Raw genomic sequence first — 13,229 nt, 5'->3', positions numbered from 1 at the left:
AACATGCAAATCATATACAAAGCAACATCTAAACTTTGACAATATAGAGGTATCTATACAATATAAAATACTATGTAAATTCTGTATCTACATGTTATTTAAGAAGATTTGGTACTCGCTTTTTACGTGAGTATACATTCTCGCATAATTAGATTGGCTATGATATAATAGGAAACGAGATAAAATAGTGGTTTTTGTTGTCTCTAACATGACATTCGTAATTATTGCTTCTTAAGGCGTTGATCTACGTATTTATATGGATTTCTAAATAAGAGGCAGGTAATTTGCTTTACTATTTTTGCTATTCAGTTCATGTACTTATTTATCTAATGAATTACCTAATATTTGTTATCATACAATTCAATGGTTTCCCTTTTATTTTTACAACAACCAACCTATCTTAGCATCTTTTTTTTCATATAATGAGGGATGTTTGTTTGTTCTGTAGATGTTCGAAGGTCATTGTTACCAAAACCAAAAAAAAACTCATAAAACAAACGTATCAAAGATTAAAGGCGTTCTCGGTTCTCTTGTTTTTATATTTTTACCAGATATTAAGAATCATCTAGTTTTATCCAAGTAGTTTACAATATTTCCCCGCTGATCCCAGTGCCATTAAAACCTTCCCAAACCCCCCCCCCCCCCGCTGATCCCTACTTTTCATAATTTTATTACATATAGTTCATAAGGCCATTTGGAAAATATCAAATCTTTGTTGTTTTTTAAATATTTTATTTTACAAAATTTGATCGCCAAGCGTCCTATGTAATTTGTCATTTGATAAAATTGAGAATGGAAGCAGAGAATGTGTCAAAAAGACAACATCTCGACAAATGATAAGAAGAGAGCCCACGGCCATCAATCATAGTGAATGGAACTTCAACTTCAAATCCTGCACCCGGAGCCGGGCTTTACCTGACCTTGTGCTGTATTTTCTCGTTTTATTGATGATTCATTATATGTGGTGGCCTTTGGCTGTTTTCTGCTCTTTGGTCGGGTTGTTGTTTTTGACACATTTCCTTTTTCCATTCTAAATTTTATTAGTATATGTAATGTACTGTATAACACATAAGGCACTTGGTTTGATTAACGTAGCTTAATAAATTTAACCCAAAATAAAGTTCCGTAGCTGGTCCCTTGTCTTCTATGTTTTATAATTAGGCAGACATGGTTTTGTTAGTAATCTGTCTTGAATTTATGACAACTCGGCCCACAAAATTCTTGTTCCATTCCAGCACTCAAACTAGTTATTACAACTTGCATCACTTTATCAAACTCGCACCGCTCAAAAAAAAAAGACTAATTAGAAGAAATGTGTTCAATCATTAAACTGTCTGCTTCTTCTCTTAGTTAACTTCTCCTTTCTAAGAGCACCTGTGTCACATAGAGAAAGAACTCGCATCACTCAGGGGGGTAATACAACAAACTCGCACCACTGAAGAAATGTTATAAATCATCAGAGGGTATTAGATTGTCTTTCTCTTAATCATGTTCTCCGTTCTTGTAGTGTATGTATCACACAGTTACAGAACTTGAACCTTTCAAAAAAAAATTGCTACAAAAAAGAACCACTGAGAAATGGCTTATCGTCGGTCTTCTTTTTTAACTTATTTCCTCAGTTCTCTGAATAACTGCGTAACACCAAGACAGAAGCTTCATTTGGACATTAAAACTCATTAGAAGAAAATCATAACAATATCGAAACTATTAATATAATGTACCAGTGCATAAAAACGGTTTGAGAAACACGAACGTTAGCTGTGTATCCCAATCAATAAAGTCTTCATGCCTCGCTCTCACGGGGTGTTTTCCTATAAAGCTAACGATGCAAAGAGAGTTTATCAAAGATATCGACATGTTTTAAGGGTAGCAAATATGGTGAAGTAGCATTTTGGCAGCCGGAAATTTCTAGTGAAGAATATTTCAGAAGCATATAGTAACATGCAAATGTGATATCTAATTAATAATGTTTGTTAATTTATATTATAGTAAAAGTTTGGTCACAGAAATAACACAATCCAAGGCTTAAAACTAAATAGTTGCTCATGCTCCATTCATGTTATGATTGACTAATTAATAATTTAATGTCAAATGTACTGAAGTTGTACCGTCTGAACGGATGATGAATACACTTGCAATGATGGGCGTGATTTACGCATATATATGAATGATGTTAAATGATTGTCAAACGCCTATAAATATATGTACAAGAAAATAGAAACGAAGTGAATCAGTTCAATAAAACATAAAGATATTTAAAGATATTTAAATAGCTGGATTACCATCAAATTAACGAGTTCTTGAGGGTCTTGATGTGGATCCTTCTTTTCTTTATTCTTTAATGTTTTTATTCCTTTTTCTTTATTTAAATTGCAATAGCTCACCATTGGTAATACTTTTTTAATGATCTATTTTTGTCTCTATTTTTTTTATGTTTTTAGCAACTTTAATGATTGAGAAAAAAAAATCGGAGTTCCAAACCGAAAATCAAAGGAAATCCATCACATATAAGAGGAAAACAAATGAACAACAGGAACAACTAAGTGCAACAAAAACAAACGACAACAATCATAGAAACGAACTATTTGATAACAGCTGTAATATTCCTGACTTGGTATAGGACATTTCAAAAAAAAAAATGGTGGGTTGAACCTGGGTAAATGGCATGCGAAACCTTCGGCATTTTTACAATGATAAATGAATGCCGATAAAACACTTTATGACAGAAATACAGCTACAAAAACAAGCAATAGTAGTCATTACAGATCTATAGAAACTCACAATCAAATAATATAATTGTCGGCAGATCATACAAACCGCAGAACAAAGGAACATATTCACTGTACATCTCCTTCGTAACAAAAAAAGTTATCGACAAAATTATTTTTCTAAATTGTTTGTTGCATCCTCAAGAATATAAGCTTGAGGTTAATGACTGTTTTCTATAAAAAGCCTGTCACCAAATATCAGTTAGCTTGTATTTGTAGTACTGCCCAATGTGTGTATACGATTGATTAATTGATTGGTTTTTGTTTGGTTTACGTTTTAATAGCAATGCATGTACATGAAGAGAACAATTTGACATAGACCAATAGAGAAGTACAGTCAAAGTATTCGACAGGGATATAGGGCGGGAAGAATTCCGATGCCACTAAAAGGGAAATTATATTGGATAGAGACAGAAATTAGGCCTTGCAACAGGCCAACCACGGACCATACAAAAGTCAATTACTGTGCAAACACAGTACTCTACCTACACCTTTCTAATCGGACGGGATATTAACGATCCTACTTTGCAGCCCTATAGAATAAATTTGATATGTTTTTACTTTACCTGTACGGTATTCATGTGACAGACGAACGTCTTGAAATGTAAGTATCGGACCAGTCTACAATGACTATAGATAGAGGAAATAATTGACTGCTAAATGGATAGACGAAGTACAGGTTGATAGATGTACAAAATAACCCTCTTCTGAGCAAGGACTAAATTAATCCATGTAAGTGAGTGATGCCAGCTCATTACTCTTCCTTGGAGAAATTGGAATGTACAATTTACATTCGGAAAATATAATAAAAACACATACATGTATAACAAAAATGCTTTTAATTATAAGACAATTTGAATAGATATCACAGATAGTTCAATAGCACAACGCATGGTTTATCTGAGGTAACATGTAGTATATGATAAAGGAAGAATAATAAACAACCGTATCAAATATGAACTAACAATAATAAAAAAATATTGATCAACTGTGTATTAACGATAATAAAAAATCGTTAAACTGTGTCTAAACGATAATTACAAATCGATGAACTACATGCATGAATAGCAGTGATAATACCAAATATATTAACTACATGTACTCACAATATAAGAACACACCGGATAATGAATATCAGTTCAATATAAGAACTTTATTTTTTTAAGTCGACATATATACGACGCTTGGCTTAGATTTCAGAGCGCATCACACTTATTCATAAAACATTCTACAATTATATCAAAGTTAAGAATTCGGTAGTGCAAATAAACAATGGATTTCAGAATAACAACGAAACATATTTAATCAATGCCCAGTGCAAATGTTTCGTGAATAATCATTTAAATAATAAATATCAATATGATACGTCGGTACTGCAAAAACGCCCACATGAAAATGAAACCAAATTTGATAGAGGTAGTAATCCATTTACAATTACTTTATATATATACAAGACGAAGATGGATTATCAATTAACTCAATAGGAACATCGTAATATCTATTAGGTAGGTCGATAAGACGAAAGCATAACATTTTGACCTTACCGAAAAAGAGGTACTAAAAAGCGGAAGACATTCAAATATGAAGCAACCTACAGAACCCTTATGCGTTATCCCAAGGGTTCCTTTGACATATAGAGTATATGGCATTCTTCCGTTATGAAGTATCGAATTCACCGTACCAATTACGACCGGACGTGCCTGCGAATTTAAACATATGCACAGCCTTTTAGACAATCCACTTTCACAAACGTTAAATATGTTCCAACGGACGGCAGAACTACAGGGATGTTCAAATTATCTTGGTCAATCCTTAAGATTGGAATAATCGAAAATTGATTCTTTCGAATAATATTTGTTCAATGTTTGATTAACACAGGAGTAATTTAATTTGGTGAACACAGTGGCAAATCTATTTAATAAAAAAAAACAGCAATAAAAAACAATATCATTTACAAATAGTTGCAATTGGATATTAAAATATGAACAATGACAAAAACACTGAGAGAAGTTACAATATTAACAAATATTGATATAAAACAATGGTTAAAAACAACAGCACGTGCATTTTTCTCGTGCAGTTATGTCAGGTGACCATGTATAAAATGAGTCACAAGTAATTAAAAAACAAGACATATGAGTGAGTGTATTACCCGAGTTATACATGTTTTAACCAAAAAAAGTATCAAAAGTCTTAAAAATTTCCAAATATCATAATAATATCATGCCCTAGCAAAATCGATAAAAAATCAACCTTAAGAATAACAATAAAAAAATTAAACATAATTTAGGTGAATAGGATAACAAAGTACGCATTCAACAACAAAAATGGATAAATTAAAACAAAAGTTCTGAAAGACTTGGACTATATTTGGAACACAAGAGATTTACATTGATAAAATAGTGTCATAGCCTATGAGGAACCAGTTTCATAAACGTCTGACTACTTTTGCAGTGTGGATGCGTCAGTCATGAGATAAATACACATATAAATCAATATCTAGAACATTCGAAATTGATGAACTGTGATTGTTAACGACAGGTATCATCTAAACTTGACTTATAACACGATAGATATACACTGATATTTATTTTAGGTTATTTTTTATATGTTTAACTCTTAAGTGTTTTTTTCCTATCACATTCTCAAAAGCTTTCGAAAAATATTTATCATCGACTATGAAGGAAATCGAGAGGAAATGAGATGGCGAATAGACACGTGACTAAAGAATATACAAAGCTCTTTATTACAATGACGAGTCTATGAAAGGTATGAAGTTATTAAAGACTTCAATTAACAATCAAACAGTTAAGACTATTTAGGATCTGCATCGTCAAAAATAGTTATATTAGTATTTGAAACATATTACAATACTAATATATTATATTTTATTAATAAAAATTATGAGCCATCAAAACTTTAAACACAGAAGTACAATAAATACATATATACAATTAAACATGTTAAAACAACAATACAATAGACTTACACAAAATATAAATTTCAATAATAATAAATTAATTTTAATTTTGAACATCAATTTTTCAACATGATTTGGTGGTCATTTGAATCATTTTACATATGGATCCACAAAATTATAACTTATGCGAGGTACGTTTTTACGTTTCCTGTTTTGAATCTTCTACATTCGGGACATTTTCTAATTGCAGGTTGATTTGGTAGTCATCGTTATCATTTTCTTTATAGAATCGTTGAAAAGTAACTTATGCAAGATAAGTTTTTACAGTTCCTTTCACATACGTCCTACATACGGGACATTTTCTCATGGCAGGAGCGCAGTCAATACAACACACAATATGTCCGCAGGGCAGAAAGGCTATTGATGCCTCTAGATCCAAACACACTTTACAGAGTCGCTGGTCCCTCAATTGTCTGTTTTCCTCTATCAGATTTTCTGTATCTGAAATAAGAAAAAATAGAGTTTTTGTATTTATGTAAAATGCTCTCTTGTTCTTGTTTAATTGCTAGTTCATACTATTTTAGCCAAGAAAAAAGAAGAAAGTTAGTACTAATGTCAAATTACAAACTCCTAATATTTAGCTTATTTAACTATATCAATAAACAGCTGCGACATGAGCCCATGATACGCCCGTCGCTATTTGAAAGAATAAAGTTCAATAACTTCTCAATGTCATATCAGAAATTCTTCATTTTATAGTTTTGAACTTACTTGCTGAAAGGTATTACCTAACAATCTGAAATAACTGTTATAGTTTAATTTTGTATATATCCTTGCTTTTGGCAATTTAATTGTTTACAAAATTAAGAAAATAAATATGAAGCATACCATCAAACAGTAAATTTTGCTCATTTACTGTCTTGTCTAAGCCATTGCACTGAGTACTGGTACTATCTGATTTGTGGTCACCTGCCGTGTTCGTATTATTTTCATGTTGACTCACGTCTGATGTGGCTCCTTGCTGTTGAGGACGAGCTTCATCATCTAGTAAAATGTGCATAACGTCTGTTGCTGATATGCTGTTCATATCTGAAATGATTATGAATAAATATATGATATTTTTCATGTAAGCGATCAAACCAAGAAGTATTGCGCAGCAGCTGTGAATTTCACCAATTCTATAAACATCTGTTTTTGATTCATAAAGGTGAAATATAAACTTGTTCATTTTTTTCATTTCTTTTAACTAATATTGATTTCATTTTATTAATTGTGAAGTTTTGCGATTGTGCTTAAGGCTGCAAATCTAAAATGCTTGTATCTTCTTATATATCATTCGTATCATGTCGTTTTACACATCTAATAAAATTGCAAGAGTTCATACCTTTTCCGGAAGTCGTTAGATGCTGAAAAGCATTTATAACCTGTTGATCTGTATATCCCATTTCAATCACACTTCTAGCTGCAACTGTTTGTAAAATGTCATTGTGTGTTGTTCTAGTAGTACTGGTATTTACAGCAGAGGAAGAAGTTTGAGCTCTCGGTGTTGTCTCTTGTGTATTTTCATTTGTTGCATTGGTTTCTCGGTCCTGAAACAGGTAAAAAGTCCATTTTAAAATGTCAATGATTAAAATTTAGGAACTCATGAATTAAAATAAATCGTGTAGCAAACTGGTATACTGATCTTTTGTGTTCTTTGGAAAACAATCTAACGGCATGTTGTATACTGTTACTCAATAGAACAGCAAATAGCCATGTAATTGATCCAAAAAAGAACACCATCGGAATGTACAATTTATCTACCCCACATCAAATCGCATTGTGCACTCCATAAGAAGTCCCTGATAACTAAAAATAATTCCGATTTCGGTTTTTTGTTTTGTTTCAGGGATGGGGTTTCATGTCTTGCATGTAAACGGATAAGAATTTCGTTTTTTCATTGAAATCATCTGTATGTTTGTCAAGTTGTAGTATCATAGTTATCATTTTTATCATTGATATCATAATAATCGGGATTTTTTTCCATAATTTTGCTTTTATGATTTGCTTAGCAATGTACATTCGGGTTGATTGAATTTTGTTTAACATTTTTACTTACTATTTCATCTTGTCTTTTCTGAACAGCGTTAATGAACTTTTCTCCCTTGTTTTGTTTCAGAAAACCAGCCAAAGCCATCTGACGTGGTGATTGGTCTAAATATGACGGCCAGCCTTCAAAGGAACTAATTCTAACAGTCAAGCAGGCATAGTTATGATACTTAGGCTTTTCTAGGTGTATTCCAAGTGATTCGAATTCGGTGTTATGCTGGCATGAACTGGTTTCAGTAGCATTATGGTTTTCATTGGATGTCAGTGTTTCTTGACTATTCTCGTTCCCCGTTGCAGAGCTAGTTCTGTCCCTATTAGATGGTGAACGTATTTGGTTTCCTGGTCTTTCCTTTACATTGTTGCTGGTACCATTGTAAGATGTACTTATTTGTAATCTAGGTTCAGGTCTTGATGAAGCATTTTCTGACTGATTCAAACCTTGACTTGTAACACTTGTTGTGTCAACAGTAGAATCAGTATTATTCGGAACAACCGTTGTCTGTTCTTCTTGATTTGCAGACGATGATGGTGACAGCATTTTATGTATAACAACAGGATCGTCACCCGATTTCCATCTGTCATATGTAATTCTACAAGAAAAGCACTTTGTTTTTCTTCCGTCAATGAAGTAAAAACCAGTCTTAGCCATTTTAATTAGATTTATGCTAATGTCTCGTGGGAAATTGCTATACGATGACACTCTCAGAAGTTCATTTGACATTGAATCGCCGTGAGATACTGGCGTGTCACTTGAAAAGCTCTCAAAATAAGTTTTTAAACTGAGTGGAAAAAATTGTGATTTAAACTGTGGGAAAATGTGTACTCGCAATAAATCGCCAAGTACGTTGTAGCTTTCTTTATTTTTTTGTAAGCTTGATTCATTTTGAACTTTACTGACGGTGTCAATATTGTTAAAAGCAGTACCATAGCGTATTGCCGTACACTCCTGATGGTTGATAACGTGTTCGACATCCGAAGACATTGTTTTGTCAACCATTGTTTCTAGTCTTTCTATGGTCAGTCTTAAATTTGTTGAATTTTCTTTAATTTTGGCAAATGTTTTCAGTCTATTTACAATTTCTGGTATTTGCGCTGGACTCGAAAGGTTTATTGCTGAAGTCAGTTGCTGGACTTTATCTTTAAGTTCTTTCAGATCACTGCAAACTTTTTCATATCCTTTATCATCCTCTGTGTAACTTGTCATATCAATTTTATGCGTGTCGTCAGTATCTTGTAAACACGTGCTTTCTGGTGTTAGGTCAGTTTGAACAGAACGAGAAAGCATGAGAGGCCCTTGTCTGGTATCACTAAATGATCTTTGGAATACTCTTGGTTCGCACATTCTTGAATCAATGGCTCTGGTTTGGTGTTTTCCTTGTAGAACAATATCTGAAGTTTCTGTACAAGACATTATTGCAGAAAAATCTAGAAAACAAATAGGACAATTTAAGTAGTAAAATGCATCATAATGTCAATAAAAGTGAACTAGCTATAATGCCTGTCTGTTACCATTATGAAAGAAAAAATAACCAAAACTTGCTGCTCGATCCAATCTCGTCTGTGCTTTAATGGTTTTATTTACAAATATATTTAACCACTTTTCATATCATTTAAGACTATATAGAGATACTTTCAAAAATGGACTTGATAAATAGTAGGAGGAAGATGAACTTAAAAGTCAGTTAGAAAGGTCAAATAGGGATTTTGCAGATCGCCAAGGCTAAATATTATAAATAGAATTTTTATATTCCTATTTTAATAGTATACAGACAATTTTTATCTTTTACATATAAAAGGATAAATAAGTATCGTAATTTGAACTGTGAACTGTGTACATAGTGCTCATAGTGTAAATATATTGATGGATTAATATTCTATACTATTGCGGTGGTGGAACTAATTTTATTGTTTTACTCCATATAACGGAGGTATGCCTATATTGGCTGAAATTCATTGGATACAGATACAGATACAGAATGATGCGCGTCGTAGTTTATGTTTGTATTGGTTTTGTTTATAAGAATAATTATGACTTTTAATCAAGCGTAATGTCTTCTGCACAATATTAACGTTATACGGTCTTATATACAATCTGAACGTTAGATTGTCTTACACACAGTTTTAAGTAAGTTGAAAACGTTTCCATGTTTACAGAATATACATTGTAAGCTGTTTGTTTACAAACAACGACGCACGTGGGTGTGTTATAAATACGTAACCTGATTGGTAACTCCTAGAATAGATTAGAATATAGTAGACGTGTTAGGAAAGTCGATACTACTGCTGGCGCTCGTGTTGGTCGGAAGAAATATACAATATGATTGGGGACCTTCTCAATGAGTATAAAAACTGAACTCTTTTGTTACCTGTTTGGGCGTGTTTGATACCGCTGAGACAAATCTGTAACAATTGTATTTATTAGAGTACGCAGGAAAAGATCAAATTATTTGTTTAAGAACCAGAAAAGATTCAATAAATACATTTTTAGACAAATTAATATTAGTTTTGTGAATAATTTATCTTGCTTTAACATCTTGTAAGCCTTTGTTATTTTATTAATACTTTTACTTTCAGTAACTGCAAGTACTTTGATATTGGTACTTTGTGTCTATTGTCTTTATGTTATTTCTTTTAACGATTCCTGCCGATATAATGAGTCATGCCATTTTCAATCGATTTGCATATTATGTACTTATGAGTTACTGTTACAATTACACGACTGTCCGATGTTAGAAAAGGGTTTCGTCAAGAGCTCTTACGAACATATTTAACCCCGCAATATTATGTATGAACCGGTCACACACCATCAGCCTCTTATTCAGTAATTGAAGTTAGATTTTGAATGCGCACACTGGTAGTATACAGCAAATAAAAATAAGTACAACACAAAACAAATAAACACAAAAATAAATACCCCCCCCCCCCCCCCACACACACACTTCTCATCTGTTATAAGACTATAAAAAGGTGTCCACGATTTTTGATTCTATATCATAAGCATACGTCTTTGGAAAGATCGTTATAAGCTTTTCTGATAATTCTGATTTTAGAAACAAAAAGTTTAAACGACATTTAAAGAACGATACAAACAAACTTTGCTTTAGTTGACATTTGACGATTTGAACCCCATTGTCTTCGTGTAAAATAACATCTGTCTGCATTTCCGATTCCAATGGGTTCAAGTTTATTCTCTCGCCTACAAAATTCGTCCGTAACACACTTGTTGACACTCTATATTTAACAACGTTCTAGGAATTTGACCGTACTTGATTCGTTTTTAGTCCTTATGAAAATCTAGAATCCTATTAATTTTTGAAGACAAAGGTCAAGGTCACAGTTGGAACTATTTGACGCAATAAGACGTCTAGAGACAGTCAGAGTCGTTTGTGACCTTATGGGAACAGCAAAGGAACGAACTAAAACAAACAGTTGAATTGTTTGGTGGACTTTTCGGGAGACATTAAACAATGCAAATGCTACCCAATCATACAATGCTAAAAGTTATTAGGCAAGTGAACAACAAAATCCCAAATTTGCATTATAAAATAAATCATCGAGCGTTCATATTGTGAAAAGGGGATTTGTGTTTTCCAAAATATTTTTTTTTTTTTTTATTATTATTTTAAATCGTACCAGAATGAAGCAAAACGATACTAGTAGTTTGCTTCCATTGAGAGATCAAGCGGGCCAAAACCCTTATCAAATTTTTTTTTGAAGGAATTTTGTTGATTCTGAGAATAAAACAAAAACATCCCCTGTTTTTCATGTGTATCCTTAATTTACAAATATACCACGTAATTTATTTTAATTATCACATTTGAAAATTAATTTTGGTTCTTAACAATGCCCGATCGGTCATGTATTGCACACTATAAATAACGTATTTCAGTGGCCATACAGGTAATAAAAAATAGAGTATTTATAATTTTGGAGATGACCCCCCAAATCTTATTGTATTTATCTTCCATCCAACACGAGCACCAACAGTAGTATCGACTTTCCTAGCACGTCTAATAGAATGGAAAAGAACAGGATAGAAAATAATAGGATATAAAAGAACCGAAAATAATAGATGATAGGATAAAAAAAAAGAACAGGTTTGAATAGAATAGGATAGAATATATTAGGAATTACATTATACTGTATTAGTTAAAAAAAAATTCAAATCAGTACACATAGTCCAAATAATCATGACGTCTGACAAGGCTATTTTGTTTTCTTTCTGGGACGCCTTCCTGCACCTGCGACGTCAATGTGGGATCAACAAAAAGTCAAAATCGAAAAATAACCACAGCAGACGGCATAACTATCTGAACTAGGGCACACAAGGGGCAATATGGAAAAAATACAATAACATATACAAATATAGTACAATCAGACTCTTGATTGAAAGATTATCTTATTAATGAAACAAATAGAAAAATATAACCTCATAAATTTACATTATAAATTATGAATACTTTGTCTTGTATATTTTAGTTCATGCGTACTAATCATTGCATAAAGTGACGGCTTCATTGGAAAGCGCAGAGCGGGGCGTACTATCAACCCCTTTCCCAACCCAACTTCTCCACCCCTTGATTAAAAAAAAAAACGTTATTTTTTTGTATAAGATTTTCTGTATTTACACGTCTCCCCACTTTTATTGTTGTTTTTATATCATCATTATTATCATCAACAACACTTGCTGGCCAACTGATTCTCCAAACATTTTTTTCCTAAATATTGTATGGTAGGGATCGGAAAATACCAGTAAAAAAACGATAAACAGTTAATCGGGTTGTGTTCGTAAATATGTCGTTATCGACCCCCCTCCCCCCAAAAAAATACTCCACATCCCGGCCCACCCCTTTTGAAAATAATGGGTCCGTTTTAGAAATCTATATAGACCATGACAGTCTAAGAATAACATAGGAATAGTAATTTACAATACATTATTATAACACTATGACGTAAAGGCAAAAATTAGAATCGGAATATTTTTTTATTTTTTTTTTTTGTTACAGCTTAACCACACTAAATTTTATTTTCAAATTGGGGATCACAGTATGATTATACCAAAGAAAAAAATCTTTAATCTTAAAGTTAAATAGTCGTTCCATAACAGTCGGAGATTGTTTATTTTAAATTTTTTATTTTTTCCTGGTTGTTTTCGTTCTCGAAGATTTGTTTCCACGCCAAACATTATTAAAATGATTATTAACAAAATAAATTGAAATAAAATTCATTAAAATCAGAAAATAAGGTATTGAATGATTGAGACCAAAAAAAAATACAACTTCAATTCGAAACCATTTTGATATTGAATGAAATATTGGAAACGCGCTATTGGTACACGTTTTCACCGTTTTATAACTCATTACCATATATTGCATCAGCTTTGATTTAATTTTAACCTACCTTTTACACACTTAATTTGTCTATCGATACATATACAAGTCGATAAAATAATG

General features: G+C 32.3%; 1 protein-coding gene across 1 annotated transcript; it reads right to left on the bottom strand.

Moving 5' to 3' along the window:
* Positions 1–5,821: 5,821 nt before the first annotated feature.
* Positions 5,822–7,574, bottom strand: LOC143053452 (uncharacterized). Its single transcript, XM_076226239.1, has 3 exons — positions 7,073–7,574; positions 6,577–6,777; positions 5,822–6,189 (listed from the first exon to the last, which is right to left on the bottom strand). The coding sequence occupies exons 1-3, from the start codon at positions 7,131–7,133 to the stop codon at positions 5,993–5,995; spliced, it is 459 nt and encodes a 152-aa protein (XP_076082354.1). The 5' UTR covers positions 7,134–7,574; the 3' UTR covers positions 5,822–5,992.
* Between the last annotated feature and the right edge of the window lie 5,655 nt (positions 7,575–13,229).

Source organism: Mytilus galloprovincialis, chromosome 12, assembly GCF_965363235.1.
Source record: "Mytilus galloprovincialis chromosome 12, xbMytGall1.hap1.1, whole genome shotgun sequence".
NCBI lineage: Eukaryota > Metazoa > Mollusca > Bivalvia > Mytilida > Mytilidae > Mytilus > Mytilus galloprovincialis.
This window is presented reverse-complemented; position numbering and strand designations above follow the sequence as displayed.